General features: G+C 41.2%; 1 protein-coding gene across 1 annotated transcript; it reads right to left on the reverse strand.

The window, feature by feature from the left end:
- Positions 1-9,068: 9,068 nt before the first annotated feature.
- Positions 9,069-11,650, reverse strand: si:ch73-389b16.1. The gene is made up of 2 exons (XM_034235743.1): positions 11,194-11,650; positions 9,069-9,764 (listed from the first exon to the last, which is right to left on the reverse strand). The coding sequence occupies exons 1-2, from the start codon at positions 11,495-11,497 to the stop codon at positions 9,547-9,549; spliced, it is 522 nt and encodes a 173-aa protein (XP_034091634.1). The 5' UTR covers positions 11,498-11,650; the 3' UTR covers positions 9,069-9,546.
- Positions 11,651-17,245: the final 5,595 nt, after the last annotated feature.

Below are 17,245 nucleotides of genomic sequence, written 5' to 3' on the forward strand. Positions count from 1 at the left end.
AGTACCGTACTTTCTGTGTAATCTCTTTGGCTATAGTGGAGCAACATTAACTCTAAGGAAAAACCCTGAGGCTGTCATAAGGCTCTTCTCAGTTTGGGCCTGTACACACAAAAAAAGCCTTAATCGTAAACGGTGAGGATGGGGCTGGTGCATGTATCATACACTAAAGTCCTGAATTAAAACAGAAGAGAGAAAGTAGGATCTAGCTTTTTGTCCAGATTGACACCATTGTGGGTCAACTACGGTGGCCGACAGGTGCAAATGCTCTTCAACGTCCCAAAACACTTAGGAAACGCAATGCAAATCCAAAAAGAAAAATGTGCTAAAACAGATGCAAATGAAGAAACATCTTCACCAACTTAACAACACATGTGCAGCATTTAGAAAAGCATTCACCAACATTTATTGAAAGCGCTGCATAAAGGAAATGCTGCAAATAAAAAGCGCTGCAAGAAACTCAAAACACAACAGAAACGGGGACACAAAAGAGTGACGCACACAGCTGGGACTGGAGCTCTTGGTGACATTTGGGGATTGTAAAGTTGGCAAACTGTCACTGTTGCACAGTAAGTCTGTTTCATAATTTCATTTGTGTTTTTTGATTTGCATTGTTTTTGAAACTGCAGCGGGTTTCTCCTAATGGAAATGTTTTGGACCGTTGTAGCGTGTTTGCACCTATCGGCGACCTTAGGTCAATTAACCTTTTGCCACAAGAATACATTAAAAACCATGAATATATAATTTTAATCCGGCCAACCTTTTATGACTTTCTACAATATCTGAGCATGGTTACTGTGGTAACTTAAGTGATACATAAAAAAGATATAGGCGAGGTAAACTTAGGTTAGGTTAGGATGTGCTTAAGATAAGGCACTAAAACACTTGCGGCATGACGGTATGAGGCATCAGTAGGATGTACAAGTGTATTTAAAGAATTGGTTGACACACACACGGTTTTTTTCAGTGGTATCTTGCAATGTAGACAGTTTTTAGATGTATGCCGCCAATGCCATACAAAAACAGTTGGTGGTTGGAACATTATCGGAAAATAACAATTACAGTTTCAACACCAACTTATTTCTCCTAACACAACATCCCTGCTACTCTGGATAGAACTACCTGTCGCCAGAAATACTTCTCCAGAAGAAATGGTGCTGTGTGTTGTGTTCTATGGATTATTTCTTACCACCAGAGATTAAACTTGTTTAACCTCTATTGAAGAAGCAACAGGTGTCTCAGAGACTGAACAAAAAAACAAAACAGTGTGTTTATGTTTATGTGGACTGAGAAAATGTTTAAAATGAAACTTTGACCTTTAATGTTCAGCATGTGCAAAGTGTAGTATGCATCTGCTCAACAAATTGTTAACAGTATTTCTCTGCCTCCATTATTGTCACAAGTTAGACACATCTATTGTTGTTTTCCCATATCTAGGGTCATCAATCCTGCAGCTGTCCGCCTGCGTCTGCCCCCTTCTATGAGGATTCATCCTACCTTCCATGTGTCCAAGATCAAACCAGTTAATGTGAGCCCTCTTCAGCCCCCCTCTAGACCCCCACCACCACCCTGGACTATCGACGGGGAGACTGTTTACACTGTCCGTCGCCTCATCAAGTCCCGGCGACGTGGTAGAGGGTTGCAGTACCTGGTACACTGGGAGGGTTATGGCCCTGAAGAGCGTTCATGGGTGCCTGCTCGCAGTATCTTTGACCCATCTCTCATTACTGACTTTCACCAGGCTCATCCCGATCAAGCACGTGGGACGTCAGGAGCCGTCCATAGAGGGGGGGGTTCTGTCACAAGTTAGACACATCTATTGTTGTTTGTTTGGTTTGGCTCATTTTAACTCTCCTGTAATTTCAGATCCCGCCTTCCTCCAGGCCCTTGTAATCAGCTCACTTCCCTCACCTGGTCTTCCCAGCCCTTCCCCTCACCTCTTACTCATTTCCTCATCACTCCACAGTATTTATACCACCTCACTATCACTTGTCCTTTGCCAGATTGTCTTGTCGTTTCCGCCAAGCTCTCCAGTGTGTGTTACTCTCTAGCCTAGATTTTTGTCCTGCCCAGGTTTTGACCCCTCCCTGCCTGTTTACGGATCTCGAGTTCCTGCCTGCTCCCTGTCTGGTTTTGGTTGCCTGTCTGACGGATTTACTGGTTTTGACCCTGCCTGTCCCTGACCCGAATAAACTGAACATTGCTAAAAACTTGTTGTATCTGAGTCGTGCTATTGGGTTCTGATCTGTACCTGTGATCGTGACAATTATTGACATTATACAATCTTAGCATATTTATTTTATCCCGAGTTTTAGTTCATTGTACATTATCTTTATATTGTGTAATGTATTCTATCGCTATGCATCTCTCTCTTCATGAGATATTTACTGTGTATTTTCTACGCGTGCTTTTAGCTGCCTGCCTGTCACTCAGTCAGTGAGGTGAGCAAAAGGCTGAAGTGGACCAAACTTCTGAAACTCTGAGGAGCTTCGGTTAGCAGCTGTGGCGGTTCAGAGTAAGCCGGTTAAACCCCAGAAGAGGGTTGGAGGAGCGCTGGGTTTGACCTGTGGAACGTCACAAAGGTTAAATATCTGGGGGGTAGTGGTGGGAATCCCCTTTACCGGGAGTGTAGACCCCAAAACCTGAAAGAGCTCTAGGGAACAGTAAACTAAACGCTAACTTCTAACCAATCGGCAGGCGCTAGCAATAGTTACAGCATTTAGACTGTTTTCTCTTTTAATATAAATGTTGGAGGGATCGAGCAGTCGGTGTATACCAAAATGGCGACAAAAGGTCAGAATGGTAAGTGGCTGACACAGCGTAAGTGATTGTCATGGCCTTTGAATGACCAAATCTAGCATTCCCAGTGTTTATCTGATCTCAGATTTTAAGGAATGTTCATCTCCCCCTTCAGAGGGATGTGTAAACTATTGTGACAATTTTTATACAGATACAAGCCGGAATAGTTAAAGGAGACCTATCATGCAAAATGCACTTGTTGATGTCTTTTATATATAAATATGTGTCCCCGGTGTGTCGGGGAACTCACGCAGCATCAGAAAACAAAACCCTCTCCCTTTTGCTCCGTACCCAAATCTCTAAAAACGGGGCTACAACGGAGCTGATCCAGATTTACGTCCGATATGACGTAATAGCTGAAATGTAGGCTGGCTTTACACCCATGGCCCTATCAGAAACGTTGCTATCAGAAACAATACCCGACTGTTTTGGACGTAATATGGTCGGTGTTTACATTAGCATCACTAACACTCAGAGCTAACCTGTACTGGAGAGCGTGTGTGAAGAAGCAGGAAATAAAAAGGAACTCACCTTGTGGTATAACCGGCAAGAGAGAAAGCCTTTGAGCTCCAGACTGTTTCAGAAAGAATCCTTGATAATCCATGATATGGCGTTTCATCACCGCAGAATCTGCCGGTAGAATCTCCCGCATGAGCTCAGCCCCCTCCTTTTTTTTAATCAATTGTTTCTTTTTGCTAAAGCTTTATGCCCCAAATCAGTACTTTTGAAACAGGAAGTGAAATAGCGGGATATGAGGCATGGCTAGAACGGGTGATCTGTTTGGTATTTTGAGCAAAACACTTCATAGACATGTTTTTTTATAGTTTTTTATATATCTGAGACCTATGCTATTGCCTAAAAATAGCATGATATGGTGACCTTTAAGGTCATACATTTAGGGAACATGAATATAAACAAAACAGATTTGTAAGATGAGGAGCTCTTTAGGAAATTCCCAAATCCAGTGATAACAAGGCAATGTTCACCACATTCATTGTTATGATGCCTGTGTCTGGATCTATGGTTTTATTTTGTTGCAAAACTGTCGCAAGATGCATTTTTCACAGCTCTGGCAGATTTTCTTTCTGCACATACAGTAACCACCATTTTAGCCACCAGTGATTGCATAATCGTACAGTTAATTATGCTGCACAGGCAAACAGAACAGAATAACAGGTTAAAATAAGCTGTGAGAAGGTTGTCTCTGATTGGCTAACGTGTAGGTGGTGCCACATTACATAGAGGCACCCTTCAGAAAGCGTTATGACCTGATGGCAGGCAGACTAACCTGTTAACTCTCCCTAATACCTTCAGTGAAATGGTACCGCAATGAAAGGTGGATGACAGGCTTCAATTAAACTGTGACAGACCAACAGGTATTCAAATAATAATAACCTCATAAACAATGGCTCAACGAAGCTGAACATGTAAGGTACGTCAATAAATCACAGTAATAAATCACTGTTGTATTGTTACGTAAGTAATCCGAATGATTTGACAGGGATTGAACCCGCCAACCCTCTGATAAATTAAAAACCTTCTGATCTATAATGTTCAGTACATATACTATAGTATTAAAATAAATCATCCTAGAGATATTACATTATTGTTCAAAAAGGAATGGTCAAAAGCTCACGTAAAAACGTATTGCACGTCTGTTTCTGAATTAGGAATAAATTAGATAGATGTCTGTGACACGAAGGACTCACAAGAACTCAGATGCACGATTCGGTTGACTTCCAAAAATATATTTTATTAATAAAATATATTTCAAAAACAAAAGATCACTAGGTTCTACTAGGATTCTCACAAGATCTCTAGGTTCAACTAGGTTACTAGGTTCTACTAGGATTCTCACAAGATCTCTAGGTTCTACTAGGTTGCTCAACAGATCACTAATGTTTACAGACATGGACTCGACGTGGAGACAAGACGAACCGACAAAAGACAAAAGGAGAGCAGGGCTATAAATACACACCACGGTTAATGGGGGACAGGTGAAAACAATCAGGGGCGGGGCTGGTGATCATGAGCACATGAGACACACAAGCTGGCAGGTGACACACAACGACAGGAAGTGTAGACACCTGAAAAGAGAGGGTAGAGTCAAAAACAAAATAAAATGCAAGGCCACAAAAATAAACACAAAACAATAAACTAAAAGAACTCTAACGCTGAAACCTTACAGTCTGTTACTCTGAGCGCTCTCGGGCCCCCTGCAGGGGCTTCTGTTATAAGGATGTCCATGATTGGACGAGGAGCCTGTGAGAGTGTTTGTGCCCTGCAGACCCTGTTGACCGGTAGGAGAAAGAAGGAGAATTACAGCTAACCTTTATCCCTGATGGACAACATGCAGTATTTTACTGTTTAAATATTTATTATTTCTTGGTTTTTTTCAGAGGTGGACTAAGTAATCAGATATTTTACCTGATAAAATAGTAACACCAGAATGTAGGAACACTCTGCTACAAGTAAAAGTCCATCGTTCAAAAGCGTACTTAAGTGAAAGTACATGTTTCAGTATCAAAAGCACTTAAAGTAAAGTATATCATTCTGCAAAACCACTCAATTCAGAAATATATATATATATTAGGGCCGGGACTTTAACGCGTTAATTAAGATTAATTAATTACACAAAAATTAACGCGTTAAAAAAATTAACGCATTTTAATCGCACTTATTTTTGCACCGCGGAACGTTTCTCACTGGATGAGTTTCAGGCGTACCGATTATACTGGAGCACCAACTAACGTTCATGACTTCAGACAACAACAAACCACAGTGAACAACAGTGGGAAATGTTGTTTTAAAAAACGGACGGATGGAAGCGTCGATAAGAGCACGGTTGTGTGCAAATTATGCAAAAAGGAATTCGCATATCACCGCAGCACATCAAGCCTCAAGTATCACCTCAATGCAAAACATATAGCAGCTAGCGTGGAAGCTAGCGTGGACGTTAGCTTCTTTTATAGCGTTCACACCAAAAAGAGCCGGTACTAAAATTAGTTCATGAGAACCTTTTTACCCCCACGAAAGTCCCTGCTAGAGAGCAGAGAGCTGCTAGAGAGCAGAGACTTTCGTACGGCTCTCTTGTGAGAAAATAGCTATATTTTTGATTGGCTGGGCGGATTGCAAACCACGCCCCGTAAAACTCCCAAAAAGTTTTGTGAAGCCGCCATTTTATTATCCTCGCATTAGCATTATTAGCATTAGCATTATTAGCATTAGCCCAGCGCAGAAACGCAGAGAGACTAACTTATGGCAACACAAAATAAAACATGGGAGCGGTGGAGATGAGGAGGTGTCGGCGTTCTGGCGATTTACTCGGAAGGCTGCTGGGACTCCCAGCAGCTTCTACTGAAGCCAGTCCCCAACTCCGGGGACTTCCGGCCGGGGACTTTGGGCGGCAGTATACGCCGTGAAGTGGTTTGCGGCCTGCCAGTAAATCCAAAGCAGAAGAAGAAGAAGTGACGTCAGCGGCTTAATTTGCCTAATCCACCCCCAGGTTCAAAGAGTTCTCATGAACTAAATTCTCATGAACCTTTGTGGGAAAAGTACTGCGGTGTGAATGCGCCTAATGGTATACTAAAATCCATGTGAAAAAAATTGCTTCTCACTGTTCTCAGGTCAAATATTTATATGTGATTAAAAATGCGATTAATTTCGATTAATTAATTACAAAGCCTCTAATTAATTAGATTAATTTTGTAATCGAGTCCCGGCCCTAATATATATATATAAATTGTGGGATTATCATTTTTGATGCATTAATAAAAGATGGAGGTTTTTAAAAATAGATATTCTTCTTTGTGACCCCTCAAAGTGCATTTATCCTTCACACACATACAGAGGCAGAAGTTACCTGCTCGCTAGGAGTGATACACATTAACACACACTTACTGTACACACCGCTGGCTACCGCTTCAGGAGCATCTTGGGTATCAATATCTTGCCCAATGAAACTTCAACAGGAGGACCACTCTACCTCCTCAGCCACATAACAGGTTTGTTTATACTATTTTGAATTCATAAAAAAACTAAAGATGTCAAAGGTACAATATGTGCTTCTGAATTGTCAAATAAAGTGCATTCAAATAGTAGGCCTACTTAAACATTTCTAAATTGAATGAATGCAGACACACGACACAAAAGTTAATATTAATAATATAACATCAGTCATTATTTATGTTTGGAGGTGCTTGGTGTCAGCTTTACATAGAGATGAGTTCATGTGACTTTGCTCCTTCATGGAGTTATAATTACAGTTAAAGGTCTATGTGATGGTCAGCCAATGAGATCGTCCCACAGCCTCGCAGCATGTGACGTTGTGTGAAACCATGTGTGCTAAATTAGGTGAGACAACATCCGATCCACAGGGAAGAAACAGAGTTTTCAGATGACTGACCGCAGGAAACACACCGCAGGGAGAGAGGAGGAACACTGGAACACTTCTCTGTCCTCTGGAACAAAATGACAAAAGACATACTGTTGGTATTAAACTAATTCGCTTAATTATTGTTCATCTGATTTAATTATTTTATTTACTGCTAGCAATGAATATATTTATTCTCATGTAATTATTATATTCAACAATATTATTATTGTTGTTATTATTATTATTATTATTATTATTATATTTGTATCTCTAGTTTATTATCTATTTTCTAAATATTGTTTTTTAATAATTGGTGAACCTTTTTTAATTATTTATGATATTCTATTCCTGTTTTGTGTTAATTTTATGCATATTTTCTCTTATAAAGCACAAATAAATTGGATTACTATTCATTATAATACTTGTGTTTATTTTAACTGATAAAACCATATAAAGACAAACTTGAATCTGAGATAATACATCAAAAAATGCAATGAGCGAACAATTATTGTAATATTTTCCAAGAAACAATTCATACAAGAGTAATCAGCATCTAAGAATTTAATAACATACAAATTACAAAGTTGGTGAACTTTACAGGCAAAATACAGCTTACATGTTAATATTGGCGAGGAAGAATTAATTAAAACAGGTTTGTGAAGCAATAACACAGAGGGGATTTCTAGAGCTGCAGAGACCGTAAATCATGGAGATATTTTCTTTTCATAAACGGCTGAGCAAAGATAAACCCAGAGAAAAACATAGGGCTGCTCAAGATAAATCGTTAGAACTTGAACACCACTCAATGTGCAAAGAGTTAAAGAAAAAGGGAATACTGTATGTATGATTTAATATGGTTTTAAACAGCAGGGATTTAGAATCATCGCTCAGATCGTTTCCACAGGACAGAGATGCAGGTTCTGGGAAAATCTGACAACCAGTGGCGGCCGGACCATAGGGGCACCGCCCCCCCCTCTCCCCACATGTTTGATTGTCATTCAAAATAAAACATTTTTTTAATGAACAAGGTAAATATGATATAGTTGGTATCACTAAAATGTATAATCTAAAATAAAATCTCGTTTAAAATTGTGTTACGATGTCTAAAGTTACTGATAAGTCACATGTTTCCTGCCTGGCCGCAGCGTGTATCATTACCCTCTCTCGTCTGGGCGCTAAGAAAGGAGCCCTCACTCAGCCCCAGCGGCATCCAACACATTGCTGACTGTTGCTATCTTTAAACTATACCGCCGAAACATAATTTCAGCCAATCAGCGTCGTCAGATCTGATGCTCAAAGGGCGGCAATTTCAGCGCCCGATGCAGTCTGCGAGTTGGTTATGGCTAGAAAGGATCCGTCTTGTGTAAAACTCTCGCGAGAGTTTGCGAGTCACGTGGCTGAATGTTTACGTTTGACAGGCAGCCTTTCAGTTGATCGTTAACATCAGTGGGCCACAGCAATGATGGTGAGAAGCTAAACTATCTATTAATGATGTCAATTACAGGGAGTGTGATTGGAACTGTGTGTGACTAGCTGGATGCAAACAGGTAAACGCTGTCTTTTTGTTTCCCATGCTTGCTCTTCAAACAGCCGGGGACAGATACTATGTGCCCGTGATAAATAAACACACACACACACACACACACACACAATATATGATTGTATATAGTTGAGTTTTGACAGCATCCATCAAACTAGATTTGTTGCCTTAATGGTCTGTTTTCTAATATGTCTGTGTTTCTGAACCACGTCCGTGTCCGCATATAATGTTCGTATTTAGTCTCCTGATTTCAAATGGGAATTCAATCATTTGAGTGTTCCCAAAGAACCGGTGTTCTGCAGTTTGTGTGGGCCTACTGTACTGTTGCACAGTTTACTGTAGAAACTATGTCCAGGACAAGGTGTTTGGAAGTTTTGGAAGATTCATAGCTAACCACACTGAAGATTATGGAGGTATTGGTCAGTCTTCTCATATCTCTAACATCACCAGAAGTCATAAAAGGGGTCATTTCTCAAAATGTTCCCCGTGTGGTTTATTCACCATTACAATTCCCCCACCTAAAATAATTTCCACCAGTCGCCACAGCTGACAACGTATGTCAAAAAAAGCTTTAGATTAAGAAGGGGGGAAAAAAGGAAGAAGGAACTCCTTCTACTTCTTTTAAAAGCATTATTGTGTTAAAACACTGTCAAAGCCTTTTTGAATTTAGTCTTTGGATGCCAAACACTGCAGTGACGGAGGAGAGAGTGAAGACCAACACATCAGCTCAAGTTTCTTTCTTCTTTTAACCAGTGCATGGGTGCGGTCTCAGTGGGTTCCCTGGGGGTCCGATCAGTTGGGGTATTGAAGCTTGAAGTGGTCAGAGCCTGGTGCTTCACCTGAGCCCCGCCGCCAGCTTCTCCATGGCTGCCTTGCGTTCCTCTGCTTTCTGCTGGGAGCGCCGCAGGACGTTCCTCAGCTCTTGCAGGTGGTCCAGCGTGCCCACCAGCTCGCCCTTCACTGTTTTCATCTGGCTCTCTAGCAGCTGTGTGTGGTGCAGCGAGCTCCTCCTGTGGCGCCGGCTGGAGCGCACCTTCTCCTCCAGATCCTCCACTGCAACCAAAAGACTGTTACCACAAGTGCACGGAAAAAAACGGAAGCTGTGAATCTAATTAAATGTTTTAATACAGGTATGTGAAACAGATTTCACATACCTGTATTAGGTTAGTTGAAAGAAATAATATTAAAGGTCCCCTATTATACTGTTTTTCATCAATGTATTATAGGTCTCAGATATATACAAAACATGTCTTTGAAGTGTTTGGCTCCAAACAGATCATTGTAGCATCCCATAATCCCCTCTGTTTCAGCCCTGTTTCCAAAGTGCTGATTCTCTGTCTGTTACTTTAGATGAAAATAAGGAGCCCCTCCCCACGCCCCTCTGAGAGAGATTTGGTTACAAAGACCTCAATAGGCGCATTCACACTGCGGTACTTTTCCCACAAAGGTTCATGTGAACTTAGTTCATGTGAACTCTGTTATCGCGTTCACACCAAAAAGAGCCGGTACTAAAATTAGTTCATGTGAACCTTTTTACCCCCTCGAAAGTCCCTGCTAGAGAGCAGGGACTTTCGAGCGGCTCTCTTGTGAGAAAAGAGCTATATTTCTGATTGGCTGGGCGGATTACAAACCACGCCCCGTAAAACTACCAAAAAGTTTTGTGAAGCCACCATTTTATTATCCTCGCATTAGCATTATTAGCATTAGCATTAGCCCAGCGCAGAAACGCAGAGAGACTAACTTATGGCAACACAAAATAAAACATGGGAGTGGTGGAGATGAGGAGGTGTCGGCGTTCTGGCGATTTACTCGGAAGGCTTCAGTAGAAGCTGCTGGGAGTCCCAGCAGCTTCTACTGAAGCCAGTCCCCAACTCCGGGGACTTCCGGCCGGGGACTTTGGGCAGCAGTATACGCCGTGAAGTGGTTTGCGGCCTGCCAGTAAGCCCAAAGCAGAAGAAGAACAAGTGACGTCAGCGGCTTCATTTGCCTAATCCACCCCCAGGGACTTATTCCAGTGTGAACGCGATCTGTACTTAGTTCATGAGAACTAAAGAGTTCTCATGAACTAAAGAGTTCTCATGAACTAAGTTCACATGAACCTTTGTGGGAAAAGTATCGCAGTGTGAATGCGCCTAATGGTGCTCTAGGAGGAGATTCAGGTGATAAGGTGGGGGGGGGGTTACCTTGGTTGCTGATTGGCTTATGGTTACACAAGTTCATCGTTATGACATCATAAAGTGGCCAAAATCTGATCAGCTCATTTTCAGACAGGTTTTTATATAAATGGATCAGGACAAAAAGAGAGAATCTTTGTTCCTGAAACTTTCAGAATCTCTTTACACAGAGGGGACACATGTTTATAAAAGACATGACAAGTGGATTTTGCATAATAGGTGATCTTTAAAGTCAACGTTTCAGCTTTATCAGTGCACCAGATAGAGATTTCAACACACAGGAGCATTTAGTAGGATGTGGTACAGACCCATGTTCTCCTGTAAGTCCATGCTGTCTGAGCAGGATTCTGTCTTCCTGTCCAGCAGGTCCTTGGTCTGCTGCAGCATCTTCTCCATCTTGACCAGTTCAGCAGTCTTAGTGTCGCTGTCCCGGCGAATTTTCAATAACTCCCTCTGCCTCGGAGTCAACTCACTGTGAACATTACTCATGTTGAAGGTAAAAACTCTGAACCTGTAAGTAAAACCAACGCAAGGCCATCTGCGACACAAGAGCCAACAAGAGTCAGTGAGCTCGCGACACCAGGAGGACGCCTCTGACCCTGATTTCAACATCCAATAATATTCCACTCTGAGACAAACGCTTTCTCTTCTGAAATGCTGGTTTGTTTGCAAATGGACAGCTGGGGACTTTTGGCTTTTTATAGCTTCTTCTAACCTCAGCACATGTTTGAAAGTTCTCTGTAAACAGTGGATTCTCAGTACACACTATTACAATTGGCAAGTCATAAGACTGGCTTCACAAAGCCCTCCAGGAAAATTGATCATTTTTACACTTACTCGCAGGTCATAAAGTTCCTAAAGGCAGAAGATAGCAAGCGTGACCATTTGCAGGATTTAAAACAAAAGAAACCGTCTTTATTTAAACATGTGTGTTAAAAGAATACATAACAGGAGCTAAACAAAACTGTAAGCTATTCTCAAATGTATATTAGTGTTAACGTTTAGCATCTATAATTGTTTTTGTTGTATACAACAAAAACAATTCTGGACAGAGCAAAACATCTAATATCAAATACTAACAAGAGACAAAGAATGCTTTATTTTATTTGTATTACTATTCATCAGGTACCAAGAAACATATCAACCCTGTAATTGTGTTGCATTCATCAATAGTGGAAGAGCAGTCAGTATGTACTGTTTGCCAGTGACCTACTTAAAGAGTAACTTGAAGAATATGGAGCTCTGTACATGTCATGCAAGCATTCATTCTTAGAAAAAAGAACGTTTCATTGCGTATCATTTGTACTTCTCTAGCAGGGAAGATCTCCTGCCCCTCCAAACCAATCGTATCTGTTAAGATAAATGTTTTATTTAACTGTTTTTTTTGTTTTTTTTAAGGAGGCACCCCAGAGCCAAGGGCAGGCTGCCGAGCAGACCGCCTCCTCCCGCCGCAGGCAGGATCAAACTCTCGGTCCGGCAGCTTGTGAGACCTGCGTGCCAACGTGTCCACAGAGGCTTACTGACCGGAAGGACTTCTTTTCTGCATATCGAGCAGATCAGCTTGGATGGTGCCCCTCTAAGAAATACATTGAGAAACAGCTGATTTTGACACACACACACACACACACACATACATGTTCATTGAGTAAAACAGTATCAGTGTCTTATTTTATATTCATCACAGTGAATGTTGAACTTGCCGGATCATATACTGTAGTTGAAAGTACACAATGAAACACTGCTTGTATCAAATCAATACATCCCATACATCATTGGAACAGGAAGAATCTAAGCTACAACACTAACTCCAGTAAACACAGCCTACATGGCAAGCATTTTTATAATATACAGTAATGTACAGTAAACACTATTTTTGAACTTACTGCAAAGTTATAACATGAAATTCACCCCTGGTGTCATTCTGTCTGCCACTCCCTTGATTCTACTTGCTATGACTGTTCAAATGAGATGTCAACCATCAAAATGGGATAAGGGGTTCCAGAAATATCAAGAGAAAATTTTGTCCGAAAATAGTATGGGAAACGGGGGTATGACCGAACGCAAGAGAAGGGTTAACTTAACTTAGGTCCTTGCAAATAGAACTTGTTATACAGAAGATGTTGTAGGAATTATTTTATAAGATACAAATATTCTCATTTAGCAAACATGCTGTAATTATTAATCTTATATTCATATTTCTAACATCACATGTTGTGTTATTTGGTTTTTATTTGCGCTTTTGTCGTTTTGAAGGAAATACTGTATTGAGTTGGTTTCTTCTGTTTTGGAAGCCTTGTATATCTTTTTGGTCTTGTTAGAAATACCCCATGGTAAAACTGTGTTCTAGCAGCAGTTCAAGAAGCTTTGCTGTCTTAGGCTGCTACATGTATTAAGATGGTTTGCTCTATCACAATTTACACTATATAAACATCTGTGTATTGTTCTTCTTGCCTTATATTCAAGCATGTTGATTGTATATTGGCTATATCTTGACATTATGTTCATTTTATCATACTTGCCATACATTTATTTTAATTGATGTAAATGTAACTTTGCTCTTTACATATTCAAAACACAAAATCCTCTCATCATACTTAATCCTGGACAGAGTATCATATGGTAGGAGACCAGGGACAGTTGTAACACGGGATAGTTGTAACGCCTTCAATATCTCCAATCACAAACAAGCTAGAGTGATGAAACTCACTCTGCACATGCTCAGTTAAGGCCCTGACACACCAGGCCGATTTCGGCTGTTTTCGTAAGTCGGGAGACGAAGCGTGTCCTGTCGCCCAAACTCAATTTGGTGTGTCCCGCACCGTCGACCGTGACACGCCTTATTTGGACTGCCTGTCCCGAGAATCGGCCATGCATCGGGTCTGGCAGTCGGACCAAACAACACTCTGATTGGCTGTTCAGCTAGCGAATCAGTGCATGAGAAGCGACACGGAAGTGAGGGACGTAAACAAACGATTTAAGAAGGCACACAGAGACTGATATTCATTTTCATCTCATCATGGCGATCTGGAATGACGCAAACGAAGACCTGCTCATCACATTGATCCAGGAGAGGCCAGCTCTGTACGACATCACAGAGAAAAGGTACTCGAACCGAGTAGTGAAAACCGGACTCTGGCGAGAGATTGAAACGCAACTTGGTTTCTCGTGTAAGATTATATTTTTCATCAATTGAGCTCTTTAGCAGATATTGTTGTCTTTTTATTGTTTGCCAGCGTACAGTGACGTTAACGTGAAATGTAATTTGTTATTTCAACCTTGTGTTTTGTTGTTATCTTGTTGCTAGCTGTTGCTAGCTGTGCAGTTTGGCGCTGCATATAGATATGAATTGGACATGCTAACTAGTCACAATGCTTACATCGTTTATTTGTGTGCTTCAGAGAAAGAGCTGAGTAAGAAGTGGGATTCTCTGCGAACCCAGTACACCCGGTACAGGAGACTTGCCCCTTGGGGTAGTTGTGGAGCACCAAAGACGGGCAGACAGCAGTGGATCATAACCTGGGGGGTATACTACGAAGCAGGATTTTCGCTTAGCCGGCTAAATTCAGGGAAAACTCCGGCTTTCCGGTCCTACGAAGCTGGTTCTCTTTTTAGCAGGCTAGATCTCCATGGTAACTTATGCTTAGCGGCTAACCTGGTCGGGACCAGGTTAGGTTGCAGGCTAAGAGATCAACTCAGTGAAAGCACCGCCTGCTGACCAATCAGAGCTCAGTGTGCGGAGTTTAAAGTGATCAAGTCATATTACAGGAGAAAGGAAATACAGAAAAACTGCCATTGCAGGAAAGACGGCCGGCAAAAATCACCGACTGTGTGAACGTGAAAATGAATAGAATATCACCTCCCATCTTCAGAGCAATCTGACTATTATAACATTAGCGTTAAGAAAGCTTACTTAAATATCTGCCACAACATAAGTAACCGGATCAAAGTAACATTAAGTACAGTCCGCGGCATATCACTTCATAATGTACCATATATTTCTTTATCTGACTCAGCTTTTTGAGCCGTATCTGGCCGTGCAACACTCATATTGTCACATACTGTATGCAGAAGTATTATTTTAAGCAACATATTAAGTTGACGAAACACTCGAGACAAATGTAATTAAAGTCAGATCGTGTTTTAGACAGGGCAGTGATATCATACCTGTTAATGTACGCATTCAAACACTTTTTCTTTTGCCAGCTGTATTCACCTTGCAGGTGCAGCTATGTGGCTTTGATCCTGGATAAAGTGTTTAAGTCATGGATGTTTAAAGTTTAACTTCTTCATTTTTGACTAGTATTAAAGTTCACTTTTCATTCAGGAAGTATGACGCTGCGCTGTCAGTGCGCTTCTCCATGTTTGTGATTGGTCGAATGCTCCAGATACCACCCCTTTCATGTGAACCATATGGATCCGTATGATGTGAACGCGCACCTAACTAGATAGGAAACGGCTGGCTTGAGCGATCCACTTAATAACCAGCGTCGTAGTACAGTTTAGCGAGAGCGCGTATGTTTTGGATTAGGCCAACCGGCTAACTCAAACATATCCAGGTTAGGTTGAACCAGCTTCGTAGTATAGGCCCCAGGCTGCAGTTTGCACACGCTATTTGTTGTTGTTTATATCACGCAGTCTGTTCTTCTTCTCTGTCTTCCGGTTGTTGCCTATTTTTAATGACGAATACACACTACCGCCGCCTGCTGGTAAGGAGAGTTATTGCCACTCACGCACTGAAGTCTTTGCGGTGTGTTCCCATGCGACACATGGCCAAGACGCAGGAGAACACCGCGACGCAACAGCCGACGTCGGCGTCGGCGAGTCCTCTGGTGACTGCTTGGTGTGTCAGGGCCTTTAGATGGAAAGATTGCTGTGAAAAAAAGGAGCCACGTTTAAATCTATCGCGAAACATATCAGCAAAAGTGTGTTTCTGAGGTAAAACATTAACAAAAATGTTATGATGTATTTTTTGGATACTGTCTTGAGGTCAAATGTCTAGGAATCCAAACTAGTATTATTAGAATCACTGTTTTGTAAGCTAAACATATAGCTAAATATGGGTCAAGCTAGCAATCAGGCAGGTTCACAGGGGGTGAAAACATGACTGGTGGTCGTAACACGGACCACCTGGGACGGTTGTAACATGGCACATTTACAATGATGGCTCATTTGCTCGAATGATCAATATTCTTGATTGGTGTGCATTGTCCCTCTAAAAATAAAACAGAATTAAATACTGTACGTAAAGTGTGTGCATATGTTTACAGTATGCCAAATATCAGAAAGAGGAAGACAGACAGGGGAGTGCCACTTCCTCTGCTGCAGAGGGCCTCCAATGAAGTTCAGGAGGGCAAATTGGTCAGGGCAGTGGCAAAGTCACATGATATATGCCATCTCACCCTGTACCGGTTCCATAAGAAGAGGTTGAGGTTGGAGAGTCAGGGATCAAAATCACCCCAAAGAGTGACCCAAGAAGGTGTTCTCAACAGAGCAAGAGATGCTTTTGAGAGACTACCTGATGGAGGCAGCTGATTTATACGGTCTCAGCTCAAAGAGGTAGGTCTACATAATTAAGGTAGAATAGGCTATATATACAGATGGAAGTGACTTTTACACCTGCCACAACGGTGAATCAGATTAATTCCATCTGGTGTTCTGTTTTAAGTTATGTTCATTGTTTGTTGGAGGATGTGTGAAACCCCATTCAAATCTTGTTGCCTTAGAATTTGACAGCTTTCCCTCTTTTTTGTCATGTAGTGTGAAAAAAGGTAACCGTTATTAGCATGTTACAACCGTCCCTGCTGGCATGTGTTACAACCGTCCCTGTACACAGGGACGGTTGTAACAGTTGAGTTTAAAAAAAAAAAAAAATACATTTTCCAACCTGTACTTATTTCATAGAAACATCTTAAATACATTGTTTCAGTCGTTGACACATTGAAAATGTATAATATAGCAAAATGGTTATCCTAGTGTAAATGGTTTTTTACTTATTGGGGGAAAACCCAAAAAGTGCTGTCCCTGGTCTCCCCTATTGTACGACTTTGTAATTTTTGAATTTTGATATGTATTCGCTCATAGCCTACTGTGACTTTCACGCAGACAATAAAAGTGAATTTTTATTTGCATTAAAAACGTGTTTTCAAACCCTTCTCTTCAAAATTGATATTTTGTTTCTTAAAAGATTAAATCTTTAAAAACATGCTGTTTGCGACTTCCGGTTGACTGCGGGAACGAAATGGCTGCGTGAGTCTTGAGCTCCCTGACAACATCCCACTATTATTACACATTTAAGTCATTTCACGCCGAATTATCTGTTGGAAAGCTATAAGAATGCCGGAGGCAAAGGGAAAATCGACT

The sequence above is a fragment of the Gymnodraco acuticeps genome, unplaced genomic scaffold (genome assembly GCF_902827175.1).
Source record: "Gymnodraco acuticeps unplaced genomic scaffold, fGymAcu1.1, whole genome shotgun sequence".
Taxonomy (NCBI): domain Eukaryota; kingdom Metazoa; phylum Chordata; class Actinopteri; order Perciformes; family Bathydraconidae; genus Gymnodraco; species Gymnodraco acuticeps.